This window comes from Onychostoma macrolepis, chromosome 03, assembly GCF_012432095.1.
Source record: "Onychostoma macrolepis isolate SWU-2019 chromosome 03, ASM1243209v1, whole genome shotgun sequence".
Taxonomy (NCBI): Eukaryota; Metazoa; Chordata; class Actinopteri; order Cypriniformes; family Cyprinidae; genus Onychostoma; species Onychostoma macrolepis.
In genome coordinates, this window is record NC_081157.1 from 41180618 (window position 1) to 41198213 (window position 17596).

The 17596-nt window shown below is 39.0% G+C and overlaps 2 protein-coding genes across 6 annotated transcripts; one reads left to right on the forward strand and one right to left on the reverse strand.

Annotated features, from left to right (window-relative positions):
* Positions 1–261: 261 nt before the first annotated feature.
* On the reverse strand, positions 262–8767 carry si:busm1-163l24.3 (uncharacterized). 2 transcript variants are annotated; one of them, XM_058769004.1, is made up of 6 exons: positions 8650–8767; positions 8157–8365; positions 5322–5428; positions 2412–5189; positions 2047–2264; positions 262–1412 (listed from the first exon to the last, which is right to left on the reverse strand). In XM_058769004.1, exons 2-6 carry the CDS (start codon positions 8338–8340, stop codon positions 1310–1312), a joined length of 3390 nt encoding a protein of 1129 aa, XP_058624987.1. In that variant the 5' UTR covers positions 8341–8365; positions 8650–8767; the 3' UTR covers positions 262–1309. The 2 variants fall into 2 exon arrangements, with proteins under 2 accessions (XP_058624987.1, XP_058624986.1); XM_058769003.1 differs by having other exon boundaries at positions 265–1412; positions 8481–8752.
* asb16 (ankyrin repeat and SOCS box containing 16) lies at positions 5435–15885 on the forward strand. 4 transcript variants are annotated; one of them, XM_058769022.1, is made up of 8 exons: positions 5435–6633; positions 9938–10319; positions 10426–10693; positions 13620–14028; positions 14629–14712; positions 14801–14914; positions 15085–15316; positions 15393–15885. In XM_058769022.1, the coding sequence occupies exons 1-7, from the start codon at positions 6559–6561 to the stop codon at positions 15268–15270; spliced, it is 1518 nt and encodes a 505-aa protein (XP_058625005.1). In that variant the 5' UTR covers positions 5435–6558; the 3' UTR covers positions 15271–15316; positions 15393–15885. The 4 variants fall into 4 exon arrangements, with proteins under 4 accessions (XP_058625005.1, XP_058625004.1, XP_058625007.1 ...); XM_058769021.1 differs by having other exon boundaries at positions 15085–15881; XM_058769024.1 differs by lacking the exon at positions 5435–6633 and adding an exon at positions 9062–9696 and having other exon boundaries at positions 10033–10319; positions 15085–15878.
* The last annotated feature ends 1711 nt before the right edge of the window (positions 15886–17596 follow it).

A 17596-nucleotide genomic window follows, 5' to 3' on the forward strand; every position in this document is an offset into this window, starting at 1 on the left:
TGCTTCATTTGAAATATATAACATTAAATCTGTCTAATCTACCAATCTATACTGACTAGGCCACAAATATTAATGCTTTATGTGGATTCATGCAAAATATATGAGTTAAATTCCATAAGTTTATCATGATGAGAGCTCAACACTGACTTCTAATGGCCAGTTGGATTTTGTCCTGTTGCAGACGCTACATTCAACATAATGCTTTGTTTGAGGGTGAAATATTTAAGCTGTCTCTTTAAATTTCCTGATGGCTGTAGCAGTCAGTGTTTTGGTTGAGAGCAGGTCTTTCTGCAGAACGTACAGTGGTGTTCATCCTGGAGAAGGTCCAGACAGTCTGCAGAACTGAGCTGCTAATGACTGAGTGAATCTCCAGCCTCCAGATTCAAGAAAGAAAGAAAGACAGAGAAAAGCCGAATATAACCCCGTTGCTCAGATTCCTTTTGACGAATTAGGAAAAAGTACAGGAATGTTGCTGTACTTGCTTTCGTACAGTGGAAAGAAGGAACAAGGAAAATATTGATACGATTCATGAGTATATGGTGTAATGCACAATAAAAACTCATTTTATTCAGCCTACAGACACATGAGCCATATCATTACGCAAGGTAATATTAGACAAGAGTTTAGAGTAGCTAACTGAGTATTCAGTACATCTTTGAAAACTTACAATGCCGCCATAACCCTAAAATCAAATTAACAATTTTGCATAATGTCCTAGCATTGTGGTCGCATGTTTTGCAAAAAAAAAAAAAAAAGAAATCTAGCGAGCCACCTACTGCTTATTCAATATCTATTACATATTATGATGCACCTTCCTTACGGTTTCACAACAAAATAATACACAGATTCAATATTCATAGCACTTATAAAAGCCTGAGTAGGAGAAACAGTTTGACAGATCAGAGATTTGCTGGACTGTTGAATTTAATTACAAAGCGACTAACAAACACAACCTCTAAAACAAGATCATTGTTCAACTGAAAGCATACGTAACTGATTCAGAATATACAGAGCATTACGTTGAGCATTATTGAAGCTATACATCGATACGGATTAACAACAGGATTATAGAATGAAAATGGCACTCTAAAATGAGTATAAAAGTACAAAAACAACAACAAATAACTGTTAACACAAATACTGTATAAACATTCAAATAAAAAGATTAAGTGGTCTTTTACAATCAGTATTATATTTAGATTATTTACATTGTTACTTGATTTACATTTCTAGGAAGGAAATATATAAAAAGTAGTATGCACAGTTTACTAATTATTTGTGGTTTTTATGATTTGTGTTATTCTCAAGGTCAGGATTTGGCTTGATCTTGACTAACTGCAGGTACTCCTTCAATCCCATGAGCCACCAGTGCCTCACACAAGCGAGTAAGGTATGTCGAATCTGGATATCCACTGTTGCACACAAACAAATATTTCTTATTCACACAAAAAGTTGAATTGGATATTTTAAATGTCAAATTAATGCATTCTGGGAAATTAAGCGTTCTTTCTTCCAGTCCACACTTATTACATATACTAAATGTTGATTTATCTTTCAGGCTTACAGTTTTTTTACAAATTTTTAAAACTTTCTTACAAGGTTTTCCCTAGTAAAAACCTATGCCATCATTTATTTAAAATACATTTATATCATACTAACTATACTCCAAAATCCCATTAGCATATTTAGTGACATATCTCTCAAGACTTTTTGGAGTATTTCTTTGTTGTACAATGCAAATTTATTATGTTCTTATTTCTAACATGTTTTAATATCACTATTAATAAGGACTGTATGATCTCTGTATAATATCAGTCTTTAAATGCAAGATATTTAAAGTGTACCTGAAGTATACACAATCAAATATACTTCAGTATATCTTTCACTAACACATCCTTGCTAAAATGATATTAGGAAAACATAAGTAATAAGATAATTAGTACTCTCTAAAATCATAGAAATCACACATCAACATGTCTATGCCACCAGCCAGGTATAATTATCTTTGCAAGCTTAGTGTTTGTTCAGCTTAGCATCTGGACTCACCCACTCTTTCCTCCATCCACCCTGGTCTTGTGGGGGATCCTGCCCCAGGTTACCATTGCATCACCACCAGCCTTCTTGCTTGAGCTAACAGTAAATGTTAGGCCTTGATTAAATGCCTTTTCCAGACACGGCAATAAACTCTGTCCCTTTGGGTTGAGTGGCAGATAAGCCACAAATTGACCACCCTCGAATGGTGACCCAGGACAGGGATCCTTATCCTAGAAGACATGTGTAAGGCACAGAAATGATAAGGTAATATCATATTATATGACTAGTATTATAAGATATTTTGCAAAATTGTAAGCTATATGTCTACAATGCTTTACTTAATGAATGAACTAAGATATAATACACAAAGTTAATACCCCTTGTATGCCATCAGGTATGTAGTATGTGATCTTGGCCGTTGTGTATTTGTTATAGCCTGGAAGACTCAAAGTCGACTCCACACATGTCATAGTGCCTTGGACGCCCTTATGTTCTTTGCTGTCCTCTTGTCGTGAATGCTGCTCTTGAGTCTGATGTCCCTGTTGTGTATCTTTTGAGCTACAGCTTTGAACCGGATCCCCCAGAACCTTCTTCTCAGAGTTCATCTCTTCTTTTCCACACACTCGGCAGTATTTATGCAGTTGCAGGCAGTCAGAGCAAAGGATGACACCACAGGTGGTCCGTTTCACATTTGGATTATTTGCTCCACACACGCATTGTTCTGAAGCGATATATGGCAGCAGGTTGGTCTGTTTCAAAAACATTGCAGTATCTTGGTAAAGTGGTAAAGAAGTTGGCCCATCATTTTTTTGTCTTGTTGTGTCTTCTCTGGCATAAGTAAATTGGCTTTGTGAGTTTGTCTTGCTTAATTCATCCTTAGTAGATCTAGGGTTTTCCAACCTTTCCAATGTAGCCGATTTCGGTTTGGTTGATTGTCCTTCACTCTTGCGACTGCTGTTAGACTGAGCCATTTGACTTGTATCCTGAAAAGGAAACTCCTTCAGACTTTGATCAGACTTCGAGCGATCAGCTTTTGTTGACCGTATGCTCAAAGAAGACATGGCTGCTCCTTGATCTACACCCTCCTGCAAGGTCTTCATCTGTGGTGAGGATGGAGACTTCTGCCCAGGATATACTTCCTTAAATACATCACTGGCTTGAGAGCAGAGCAATTTTGGGCCAAGCAAGTAAATGCTGTTCCTCGTGGTGTGCAAGATGACCTTGCGAAAACGTGACCGCACATTCAAGCAGCAGGTTTCAAACAGTTTATCTTTTTCAACCACGCCAAGCTCTGTCAAACTCAACTCCTGAAAGAAAAAGTCGCTGGCTACCATAGCCACTAGATTCTGAAGCTGCCGATGACTTTCTCCAACCTTCGATGAATCTGTGCCCTTCAGTGTCACGCTCATCTCACTTTTGCCTGCTTGTTTCTCAGTCATTTCTAAGCCAGATTTCATGGCATCCAGTTGCTTGCAGTAGACCTCCTTCATGTACATCCACATTAGGCAAGACACGGTAAGTTCTGCTTCCACTGTAGGAATCGGAGAATCTTCATTGGGTTTTCCACCACTGAGGCTATTGGATCTTGCTCTTTGATAAGCATGTGTGCTAATCATTGGCTTAGCTGTAATCTGGTTATTTTTCACCTGATCTTTTAGGTGTGGCCGACCTGAGAAACTATTGGCTCTTCTTAAGTGGGATTTGGAAGTGGGCAGTGATGTTGAGGAGGGAGCAGCTGTCTTCACTTCAGTATTACTGGCTGATAGGGCATTCACACTTGTGTTCACTGAAACTTTGACTCCTGTGGTCAATGTTGAAGTGAGTCCAGTGGCAGTAGCTGGTTTGGCCTTGGATGTGTTGAAGGTGGTTCCACCAAATGTATTCACAGATTCTTGGTTTTTAAACAGGACATCCTCTCCTGTACAGCTTGGACTTGTCATCCTGAATGTTTCAATTCCTTCCCCTGTCAGTTCATTGCGGAGTACGCCTGCAGTGCCAACCGAAGACCTTATGGGTGGTGTTGGGTCTAACATTAGCATGTCGATTTTGTTTGTGAGACACTTTATGTCTCCACCCATCTCTCCTAGCCCAGAGCTCTTAAACCGAGCCGCTAGTTTGTATTCTTTTGTATTTCCAACATCCCCTTTTCGTTCAGCACTAGAGCCGATCAGTTTAGGGGGCATTGGAGTGTGTACTTCACTTTTTCTCTTAACCTGTTGCTCTCTCTCTAAGGATTCAAGGGATGCTGATGGAGATCTGGAAGAGGATGCTGGCATTTCCGTCAAGTTCTGCATGACATCTTCCTCCCCTCCAAGCAGTAGCATTTGTTTGGCCTGAGATACCTCACTTTTCTCTCCAACTATATAAATGCTGTCCTGGTCATAGCTAAGCAGAACATTAGGCAGTACTAACTGCACCTTTTTTAATGCTGAAGTCAGTCCGTCTGGCATGTAAAGAGCACTCTTTTTAATCTGGTCTTTTCTCAGACAACCCTCTAACTGTTGATAAATCTGCCTGAGCTCTTTATGGGCTTGACGCATGTTCTGTTTAACCCCTGACCCGGTTGGGACCTCTGACTGTAGGTACAGGGTGGTGACCCCCTCAGATGTAACGTGAACCACTTGCACTCCATGAAGTTGCAGTATCTGCTTGTACTCCTTAAGGCTCTGCAGGTACGCAAACACATCAGCTTCCATGATGATCGAAAGATCTTCCAAATTAGCTTCATCTATCCTGCACTCCTCCATTTTGCTTTTCTTAGTCCTAGTAATGCGTTCATTGAGGGCTTCATTGCTGCCTTGCCGTCCATAGTGCACATGTGCTAAACCTGCCATGGATATAGAGCTGACATCTCCTGAAGACCGGGATGCAAAGCTGGCCCTTTTCTTTACACTTGCAAGGTCTTCTCTCTTCTCAAGACTTTGACCTCCACTCAAATTTGGGTATTCAGCTTTTGAAAGGTGATTATTAAATAACGTCTGTATATAAGGAAAGGCGCCTTGAAAATCAGAGTAGCTGCCTTGCAATGTGCACGTGTCCTGTAATAAGCCATGCTGCATGCGTACACCAGGAAACTCACTGCACAGTACATTCAGAGTCTCTGCACCACGAGGAAGCTGACTGCAATCTACAGTCACAGTCACATCGAGGATCACCTAAAGGAGTGCAAGAACATCAGCTGTGTGACTGTCAAAACAAAATGAATACTAGACTATATATGATTGGGAAATGGAACTTGAATTTTTTTTAAAAAGCTGTCAAATGCAATGCTTATACGGTCAGCAAACCTTATTTAGACTCTGGGACTCTTGTCTTGGTAGACTCAGGGAGAGTTCATATTTTATGCCATCCAGCTGTAAAATGTGAGGATGATGACGAAGTACGCTCTGGACCACTAAATAAAACCAGAAAGAGAGGATCAATCTCATTTGAGAGGCACAAAGACTGGCTCAGCAGTTAACAGTTAACAAATAAGATGGTTGCACACACAGATGCAAGTTAATTTTTCATAATGTCTGATCAATAAAAGTATCAATTGTTATTTTCTCTCTGTCTAACCAAAGACACTGATTCTCACTTATCTGACTCTTCTGCAAGACACACACACAAGCACAGTGAAAACTCACTCACTTTTAATCAGGCTTGACAGGACATAAAGAATACCCCGTCACAACCTGGCCACCCCCCACACATACACTTTATCAGCAAACTGACCACACAACTAAAATGTAGCCTTGGCAGACTAATCGGCTAGCAAGAGCCAGAGACTTCATTAGGTATATGCCAGCCGTCTGGCTGCCAATCAGTGCATTTTGGATTTTTTCCAATTACCAGCTACTTTGGCAATGACATTGAATTTCAGTGCATTTAAATGTATGCACCAGAAATATAAAAAGTAGGGTAAAGATGTGTCAACATCTTTATTCTGAAAAGTAAAAATACCAAAGTAAATAGCAATGCAAACATATACAGGTACTAAAATATATACAGTATTATGAAATGTAGTAAATTTTCAGGGTATCCACCTTTTTCTTCCTGTAAGACCGGCGTGGCCATTTGTAAATAGTATGGGTCTAGCTTCCAGTCTCATCCACGTCCAGCTATTTTTAGCTGTACAAAACAGCTCGTTTTGTTGCTAGATATTGAAAATGGGTGTGTCTTACCGTATTATTTTAATGGATTATCTTAATTATGAACACACTGGTTTGCAATGCAAACAGTTTTACCGTTTACTGCACGTTGTTATTCTTCTCGTTATTTTCCTATAGCAGCTAATGAACCGGAAGTCTTGCACATACTTGTTTACTTCTGTGTTGAAGAAAAAGGTGGATAAAACCATGTAAATTTTTTGCTTATGAATAGCCATAAATTCTTAATTTATGCATGTAAATTAAGGTAATGTAGGCTAGATACATTTTTGTTAGATGTAATAATGAACATAGCAGTCGTCATTTGCTCCCGACATGCAGAGGATTACATTTGAGCCAATGAAGACGCAGAGGATTACGTTTGTTTGTGAAGGGAATGCACCCCCTGATCTACCTAAATGCATCTATGTTCGCGCCAATCATTCATGATCCAGCTTCACCTACAGAGGAAGTGAGTATAAGGGTTTTTTTAATGAATCTTTGCAAATCACCTTTCCAAATAATAGGGGTTGAACGACTTCTGATTTTTTTAAAAGTAGACTTTTATGTGATAAAATTCGAGTTGACGTCGACTAGTCACTGATGACATCATTAATGAACAAATAAGCCTTAACCTGGAGCTGAGACTTTGTGCACAGCTATGGAATTTGACACAGCACTGCCCACATAGCTATTGCTATTATAACAGCTAATTTTTGTCAGTTCTTTTGTCTTTGGGTCGTTATATTTCTCACAGATTTCTGCTTGTTCTAAATCAGATACAGATAAAGAAGCACAGTAAAGATTACATTCATATGAATGCATTAGTGAGAGCGATTGCTTGTGTGAATTCATTCTACCTGGCAGCATCTCTCTACTATAGTGAAGCTGTGGGATATAGTTAAGAAATATATGCTAGAACTTTTCAGTTTCTAAGCTATTTTACTGAGAAATCACAGAATAGTGTCGACGAAACATTTCTGCGCTGAATGATTCTGTGCGCTCGCGATCTGCACGTGATGTACGAGCTACTGTCTGTAGCCTATGTGTGTGTGTTACAGTGCAGCAGCGCATTAGATTGGAACGGCCATTAACTTACCTGTACAATAAGCTGTTTAAAACGTGCATTCTCCCATTCAATTTCGAGCATCCAGTAATATAATCGCACATGTCTTGTGGAGTGCTTTCGGAGTATGCATTTATTTGTTATTTTAACTGTGTGGAAATGGAGCGTAAATATGTGGAAGCCCTTCAAAGATTTCTCATCCTGTTGCGTCCTCTATAGGACCAGCGACTAGTCGACATCAAGCTTAAAGTGTCATGGCAGAGCATTAAAGTCGACTAGTCGGTGCAACCCCTACCTAATAATGCGCAAGTTAGGCAGCTAAATGCGGCTAAAGTTAACAGTCCTAGAGAACGGCTCGTCACCCCACAGAAGAGAGGGGCGGGGTGAGCAGCGCTCATTAGCATTTAAAGGAACATGCACTGAAACGGGTCGTTGTGAACAGAGCTGTTTTTGACAAGGTAAAAATGGTGTCGTTTTACACTACCATTGAGAAATTTTAGCCAAAGTATGTTGTAGACTTTTCATTAAGACCCTAAATAATCATATCAACTTGTGGAAAATGGGCATCCGATGTCCTCTTTAATATTATGACGTATGAACCCCGTGGAGTATTCTATTGCTTAAATAAATGAGCTATTCAGTTCAATAACTGAAGAAAATTTGTCCCTACAATTTCAAGTTATGGTTCAAATAAATGAAAGAAAGAATGATGGAATAGTTTAAAATATTTAACTTGTTGGACGTTCAACTTTAAATTACATTTTAATTTGCAAAAACAACTATTTGTGTTAATATTTAAAGGACAACTTAGGTTGTAAAGTGGCACAGTTTACCCCACTTTTCTTTAGCTTTTTCACCAATATCCATGTATTCATCTATTGACAGCATTTACTCTGATGTTTAACAGCAGTCATCAGTCATGTAAATACCTGTGCTCTCCTCAAATGAGACGAGTGCACGCAGAGGTGTCCTCGCGATGATAGTGATGGACGTGACCTCTCCTCCTCCGTTCCTCTGCCGTAGGAAGTGAATCAGTAGTTTGTCCCGGAGCCGTTCGTGATCCACGTCTGTTGGCAAACCGTGAACGCACACCGTACGGCCTTCCTCTGCCATCCTTCAGGGCTGCCACCTATAAACACTGATTTTGAGTAAACACAAGTGGAGAAGGGCGGTATAATTATTAATGCGTCAACAAACAAGCCATTTGAGCAGATAAACATCGAAATATCTTTTCCAGCTTTGTCAGTTACTACCTTCCTCATTATAATAACCAAAAGGGCGTAAAAGTCGTTGTCCAGTCCACCGTTTGTGCACGGAGCTCGAGCACACAGGAAGTGTAACTAACAACAGAGCTCGTGAGAAGAGACGCCGTTACACGGTCGTTTTTTAAGTTGATTATGTAATGTAATTTTTTTTTTTCACCTGTGTGTCTTGATATCAACACTTCGTTGCTATGTTCTCCTTTAAAATAGAGTATTTCCCTGTTTTCCTAAAAAGTAATTTCGTCAGCCTATTTCGTGCCTGGCGTCGTTTAAATGAGAAATAAAAGTGAAAGTAAGAACCAAAACGAACAGAAATTGCGCCTTTTCCAAGTTTTTATGACTTGAGCTGCATGCAAACTGGGAAATCTTGATTAAAAGTCTTGCACCTAATGTATTCGTTATTTATTGTATTATTTTTTAAAATCTATTATTATTTTCTAATCTATTTTCATTAACTATTATTGTCCCATGTCATGTCTTATTTTGCCTTTTAAAAACCCTCATTAAAAAAAACGTTTATGGGTAGATAAAAACAGAAAATGGGTCAGCATCGTGCAATGTCTTTTTCATAAAATAATAAAGTAAAATTAGGTTTTTGCTCATCCTAATATTTTATTCATGCTACTACATTTAGAAGGTCAAGTTTCTTATGAATATATAACCCTTACAAAACAAAAGGTACAATTAGCATGTCAAGGCACCAATCTTAGGTTTTCCACAGCCTTTGTTAAAAACAAACTCAAAAACATAATAATTTGATAGAGGTATAAATTTAATACAGTTATAATAATAAGTATTATTTTGGTGAATACATAAAATAGTTTGCAGTGATTGAGTACTGAATTTTCAAAAACAATGACACCCCAAATTGATCTTTCCTAGTAAGTATTGTTTTGTTTTGAATTTTACACAGGACAAGTGATATGGCAAAACCATAATTTCATCTACAGGCGATATCCTGCTAGTGCAGGAACATATTTGCTCACATTCTAGTCTATTAATACCCAGAGCTCCACCATGTGTCAGGTCAACAATATCTTGTGACAGGCAGCTTCGTTCTCGAAGGGACATGCGGTTGTTTTATTAACAGAAATAGCAAATATTTTGAGCATTGCCCTATTATACATAACAAACAAATGTTTTAAGCAAGTTTATCATTGATTATTTAAGTTCAGCCTGTACAGGAGAAACCTGAAGAGCGTTCAAGGTAGGAAAACCCTATCTTTAGAGCATATACACGGTTCTCAGTGTTATTATTGCATGCTATTTATTAGTCTGTTCCTTAAACTCAGAGGCAAAACTTGCTGGGTACCATATATAGGAGTTTTACTTACTTAACTGTATTCCTATGGCTGATTGGAAAAGGTTATGCCTATTGAGCAATGCTGCTTTACTAACACTCCTACAGCGCAAGGCCACAATTTCTGTGCCAATGCTTTTTGTTCTAGGCGTACAACTCTAGTACTCTTCTAAATACAAAAGCTCTTGTTGGGATGTCCCGGGACACCTTTGCCTTCTCTTCTGCCTCTCTGCGCTCCTTAAGGCTGGAGCAGGAGCTGCAGGACTGGGAGGACGCCAGGCGGGCACTGGCACACAGGAGGGCTATGACAAGACGCCCGTTACCTGCCGCCCCCAGACTCCGACATGGAAACGAGAGGATCCAGACAGTACGTGCTCCACCACCCCAAATACGGTGCAGAGACCCAGCCATCCATAACATCTTTATGTGTGGGGATATGAAGAGAGTGTATGCCATCCTCAAAGACCCAGGCATGGTGAATGCACTGATGGAGACCGTACATGAGGAGATGATGTGGGCCCCGGAAATGGGTAGGACCCTTATAGACGGCCACCACACACACACACAAACAAACATATGCACTTAGGTGTATTTGGGTGAATTCTGTCCTCTGTTCTCTTTTTATTTTTTTTGCAGGAATGTGGACTCTTACCTCAAAGGTAAAGCAGACGTCTGCATTGCGTCTGGCTGCCAGCAGGGGGCACTCCGGCTGTGTCGAGGAGCTGCTGTTTAGGGGAGCAGAGGTGGATGCTGACCCAGGCGGCCGTACCGCTTTACATGATGCCTGTTCTGGAGGCCATTACATCTGTGTGCGCCTGCTCCTAGACCATGAGGCTGATCCAGACCTGCTTGCTGTAGACGGCAATGCCCCGCTGCACCTCTGTAATGCAGCAGAAACTTATCAGTGAGTTGGCATCCCTCCACACGGCCAGAGGGAACATGAGGGGACAAAATGTCAAATTAAATGAATAAAACAAACAAAATTAATAAGTAAAGAAAATGGTCCAATTGTCTCCTAAGTAAAGTCAAAATCTTTCAAAGTAGGTTAGGGGTCAGTAAGATTTTTTTTTTTTAGAAAGATACTTTTATTTAGCAAATATGCATTAAATTGTTCAGAAGTGACAGTAACAACATTTATAATCAGTGTTATTTTAAATTTTTATTTTAGTTAAAGTTTCAGTAATTTTATTTAGTGTTTTTGCCATTTATACTATACAGTGAGGAAAATAAGTATTTGAACACCCTGCTATTTTGCAAGTTCTCCCACTTAGAAATCATGGAGGGGTCTGAAATTGTCATCGTAGGTGCATGTCCACTGTGAGAGACATAATCTAAAAAAAAAAAAATCCAGAAATCACAATGCATGATTTTTTAACTATTTATTTGTATGATACAGCTGCAAATAAGTATTTGAACACCTGAGAAAATCAATGTTAATATTTGGTACAGTAGCCTTTGTTTGCAATTACAGAGGTCAAACGTTTCCTGTAGTTTTTCACCAGGTTTGCACACACTGCAGGAGGGATTTTGGCCCACTCCTCCACACAGATCTTCTCTAGATCAGTCAGGTTTCTGGCCTGTCGCTGAGAAACACGGAGTTTGAGCTCCCTCAAAGATTCTCTATTGGGTTTAGGTCTGGAGACTGGCTAGGCCACGCCAGAACCTTGATATGCTTCTTACAGAGCCACTCCTTGGTTATCCTGGCTGTGTGCTTGGTCATTGTCATGTTGGAAGACCCAGCCTCGACCCATCTTCAATGCTCTAACTGAGGGAAGGAGGTTGTTCCCCAAAATCTCGCAATACATGGCCCCGGTCATCCTCTCCTTAATACAGTGCAGTCGCCCTGTCCCATGTGCAGAAAAACACCCCCAAAGCATGATGCTACCACCCCAAAGCTTCACAGTAGGGATGGTGTTCTTGGGATGGTACTCATCATTCTTCTTCCTCCAAACACGTTTAGTGGAATTATGACCAAAAGTTATATTTTGGTCTCATCTGACCACATGACTTTCTCCCATGACTCCTCTGGATCATCCAAATGGTCATTGGCAAACTTAAGTCGGGCCTGGACATGTGCTGGTTTAAGCAGGGGAACCTTCCGTGCCATGCATGATTTCAAACCATGACGTCTTAGTGTATTACCAACAGTAACCTTGGAAACGGTGGTCCCAGCTCTTTTCAGGTCATTGACCAGCTCCTCCCGTGTAGTTCTGGGCTGATTTCTCACCTTTCTTAGGATCATTGAGACCCCACGAGGTGAGATCTTGCATGGAGCCCCAGTCCGAGGAGATTGACAGTCATGTTTAGCTTCTTCCATTTTCTAATGATTGCTCCAACAGTGGACCTTTTTCACCAAGCTGCTTGGCAATTTCCCGTAGCCCTTTCCAGCCTTGTGCAGGTGTACAATTTTGTCTCTAGTGTCTTTGGACAGCTCTTTGGTCTTGGCCATGTTAGTAGTTGGATTCTTACTGATTGTATGGGGTGGACAGGTGTCTTTATGCAGCTAACGACCTCAAACAGGTGCATCTAATTTAGGATAATAAATGGAGTGGAGGTGGACATTTTAAAGGCAGACTAACAGGTCTTTGAGGGTCAGAATTCTAGCTGATAGACAGGTGTTCAAATACTTATTTGCAGCTGTATCATACAAATAAATAGTTAAAAATCATACATTGTGATTTCTGGATTTTTTTTAGACTATGTCTCTCACAGTGGACATGCACCTACGATGACAATTTCAGACCCCTCCATGATTTCTAAGTGGGAGAACTTGCAAAATAGCAGGGTGTTCAAATACTTATTTTCCTCACTGTATATCTATATATTTTATTATTAAGTTAATTTTTATTTCAGTTTTAGTTATTTTAGTACATCAAATTGAACTAAAATGTTGCCTGGGCAACTAGGTGAAAAAGTTTACTTAAAGCCTTTATGTATAATGCATTATAAAAGTGGTTTTAATGCAATAATTATGCCTTGTAATGCACCTTATAATGCATTGTACAATCTCATGAATAATTGTAACCACAGTTGATACATTATAACACTTATCAATTCATTGTTACACTATGCATTTTAAATTTAGTTACAATTATTTACAATAATATATAATGTATTACAATGCACATTATGAATAAGTATAATGCATTATACACTCTAACCCTTTATAATGCATTTAAGCCATTAAGTAAAGTGTTACCGAAGGGTTTTTCTTAAATATTTTATTTCAGTTAAACAACAGTTTTTTTAAAAATGGTTTTAGTTTTTGATTATAAAACCCTGTTTATAATGTTACAAAATATTTCCATTTCAAATAAATGTTGTTATTTACCAAAAAAACTGAAAAAACAGCACAGCTGTTTTCAGCATTAATAAACCTAGTTTAAACTTAGTTTACCTTAATAAGAAATGTTTCCTGAGCACCAAATCAGCGAATTAGAATGATTTCTGAAGGTTCATGTGAGACTGGAGTAATGATGCTGAAAATTCAACTTAGATGTCAGAGGAATAAGTTTTATTAACATTTTAAATTATATTAAAATATATATTCACAATATTACTATATATCTAATAAATGCAGCCTTTTTAAGCATAGGAAATCTCACAATCCCAAACTTTTTAGTTCAACAAAAAATAAAAATGTCGTCATTTACCCTCACATCACTCTGACTTGTATTATTGTCTTTCATTTGTGAAGCACTAAAAGAGATGTTGGCATGAGTTCAGAGCTTTTTTCCATACAACAAAAGGTGATTCATACTACATAATGTCACACCATGTTGAAAAGAATTTTTTATTTTTTGGGCACACAATAACAGTCTTCTCTTCAGGTGTGCTGAGCACTTGGTGACCAGTGGTGCGCTGGTGAACGTGGCCCAGCGAGACTCAGGTCTCACCCCCCTTCACGTGGCCTGCAGGAGAGGACTGGAGGACCACGTGGAGCTCTTCCTGTCCTATGGAGGGGACGTGACAGCTCGAAGCCAAGAGGGCGAGACGCCCTTGAACGCAGCCTGTGCTGGGGCAGAGAGGCCTGCAGATGCAGGACGGTATCTGCGTATTGCCCAGAAGCTGCTAGCAGCCGGGGCTGATGCACAGACTGCTGGGAGAAAGAAGCATACGGCCCTGCATAACGCCTGTGGGAACTGTTGCCCCCGCATAGTTAAGCTGTTGCTGGAACATGGGGCTCGTGCAGACGTAGCTAACTGTGCTGGATACACACCTATGGACTGCCTGTTACAGGTGGGATGATAATGGGATAGAGGGTTAAGACTTTTGCAAGATCCTGTTTTTACTTGTAGATGTTGATTTTTATAAACTATAAAGAGCACCTTTTATTGAAACAGCTCACCCCAAAATTTGAAATTCTGTTGAATGATTTCTGAAGCATCATGTGACACTGAAGACTGGAGTAATGATGCTGAAAATTCATCACAGGAATAAATAAATAGGAATAATAAAAAAATAACTTTTCAAAAATCATGTTTTTTTTTCATTGTGCATTCCAATTAACCTCAATCAAACTGCAGTTGGGTTCTTTTGATTAGGTCAAAAAATAACTAAAAATATAGCTAACTAACACAATAAAACACAATAAAAAACATGATTTTTGAAAATGTTAAACAACGGAGTTATCTGTTTTTGCAAATAAACTCTTCAAATTACTTTTAAAGAAAGATTTAAATAGAAAACAGTTATTTTAAATTGTAATAATATTTCACCATATTACTGTTTCTACTGGATTTTTGATCAAATAAATGCTGTCTTGGTGAACATAAGAAACATAAAAAAAAAACCCGAAGTATTCCAAATGGTTGAATTCTTCTCTCTGTGTTTTGGCAGGTAATAGAAGATTACCCAGACCAGCAGCCAGAAGTTGTGGCGCAAACTCTTCTTAACTATGGAGCACAGCCGCCCTCCCCTAGAGTAAGCGCAGACTGTTATGTGTCCTACCTACATTACCTACACCTTGGTATGAATCCTTATTGTATATATCTGCCTGTGTTTATCCCAGATGCTGAAACTCTGCCTGCCCTCTCCTGCCACTTTGGAGGTAATGCTGAATTGCTATCCGGTCATCCCAGCATGTGAGGAGTGGTTAGAGGACATACCAGAGGAACTACTAAAGGTCTCTCTGAAAATATCACATTCCAAAAATGTTATGCCCAAAGGTTGCTCTAACATATATCATATATAATATCAATAATGACTTCTATCTATCTATCTATCTATCTATCTATCTATCTATCTATCTATCTATCTATCTACCTAATGAAAAAACACTTGCTGTATTCTCAGGAGCATCAGTCTTTCTTCGATGCGGTCAGACAGATGAGTGGTCAGCTGCGCTCTCTTCAGCACCTCTGCCGTTGTGTGCTCCGCCACCACCTGGGGTCACTGTGTCACTTCGCAATAGTCCAGCTCAACATTCCCAGCACTTTAAAAGATTATCTCCTGCTGCATAATGACGGACTGCTCCGTTGAGCTGCATTTTTTAGACAAACAAAAATAGCTGACTGGAAACAATGAGGTGAACTTGTTTTTCCAAAATATTTAGCATCTGTGATAAATATATGTTGTTATAAATTGATGTCTGATGGTTTCAGATCTCTCTGGATGCCTCTTGACAATAGTATTAATGTGGATTATGGCCCCGGGCCAAATGGGGCAGTGCCCTGGGGACTTTGACTGTCAGAGGCTCTGAACTGAGAGGACCACAGTGGCTTAACAGACAGACATAAAGCACTGCAAATGTAATATTGATACTGTTAGGTGGGTAGTGCTTTAATATGTGCCAGTGACGGTTCTCACAATCTGAAATAAACAAAGAAATCAAAATGCACTCTTGGCACTAACTGAATGCATTATTGCTTTTTTATGTATTTATTACTTTGATGTTGTAGCCTACAAATATACACACTCACTGTTGCAGTGCCATTTCTTTATTTAGTACAGTTGCTAGTTTATTTCTTACATTTTGAAAATTAAGAAATTATACATTGTAGATCTACATCAGATTTCTTTGTAAACAACCACATTTGCAAAATAGAATTTGGATTTGTCAATCAATCAATCAATCAATCAATCAATCAATACATATACAAACAAAGAGCTACAATTTTAAGTAATTGTTCTTGCGTAATTTTGAAATAAAATTCAAAATGTAGGGGCCTCAAACAACCATTTTTTGTCCTTGAGTGTAGTTTTATTTATATAAATACATTTCTATATACAGGTGCTGGTCATATAATTAGAATATCATCAAAAAGTTGATTTATTTCACTAATTCCATTCAAAAAGTGAAACTTGTATATTATATTCATTCATTACACACAGACTGATATATTTCAAATGTTTATTTCTTTTAATTTTGATGATTAGAGCTTACAGCTCATGAAAGTCAAAAATCAGTATCTCAAAATATTAGAATATTACTTAAGACCAATACAAAGAAAGGATTTTTAGAAATCTTGGCCAACTGAAAAGTATGAAAATGAAAAGTATGAGCATGTACAGCACTCAATACTTAGTTGGGGATCCTTTTGCCTGAATTACTGCAGCAATGCGGCGTGGCATGGAGTCGATCAGTCTGTGGCACTGCTCAGGTGTTATGAGAGCCCAGGTTGCTCTGATAGTGGCCTTCAGCTCATCTGCATTGTTGGGTCTGGTGTCTCTCATCTTCCTCTTGACAATACCCCATAGATTCTCTATGGGGTTCAGGTCAGGCGAGTTTGCTGGCCAATCAAGCACAGTAACACTATGGTCATTGAACCAGCTTTTGGTACCTTTGGCAGTGTGGGCAGGTGCCAAGTCCTGCTGGAAAATGAAATCAGCATCTCCATAAAGCTTGTCAACAGAAGGAAGCATGAAGTGCTCTAATATTTCCTGGTATACGGCTGCGTTGACTGTGGACTTCAGAAAACACAGTGGACCAACACCAGCAGATGACATGGCAGCCCAAATCATCACTGACTGTGGAAACTTCACACTGGACTTCAAGCAACATGGATTCTGTGCCTCTCCACTCTTCCTTCAGACTCTGGGACCTTGATTTCCAAATGAAATGTAAAATTTACTTTCATCTGAAAAGAGGACTTTGGACCACTGAGCAACAGTCAGTTCTTTTTCTCCACAGCCCAGGTAAGACGCTTCTGACGTTGTCTGTGCTTCAGAAGTGGCTTGGTAGCCCTTTTCCTGAAGACGTCTGAGCGTGGTGACTCTTGATGCACTGACTCCAGCTTCAGTTCTCTCCTTGTGAAGCTCTCACAAGTGTTTGAATCAGCTTTGCTTGACTGTATTCTCAAGCTTGCGGTCATCCCTGTTGCTTGTGCACCTTTTCCTACCCAAATTCTTCTTTTCAGTCAACTTTGCATTTAATATGCTTTGATACAGCACTCTGTAAACAGCTACACCTTTCAGTAATGACCTTCTGTGACTTACCCTCTTTGTGGAGGGCATCAATGTTCGTCTTCAGGATCATTGCCAAGTCAGCAGTCTTCCCCATTATTGTGGTTTCAAAGAACAAGAGATACCCAGAATTTATACTGTAGGGATGGTCATTTATTCAAACTCAAATGTAAATATTCTAATATTTTGAGATACTGATTTTTGACTTTCATGAGCTGTAAGCTCTAATCATCAAAATTAAAAGAAATAAACATTTGAAATATATCAGTCTGTGTGTAATGAATGAATATAATACACAAGTTTCACTTTTTGAATGGAATTAGTGAAATAAATCAACTTTTTGATGATATTCTAATTATATGACCAGCACTTGTATAATTTATAGACATCTGTCAATAACTAC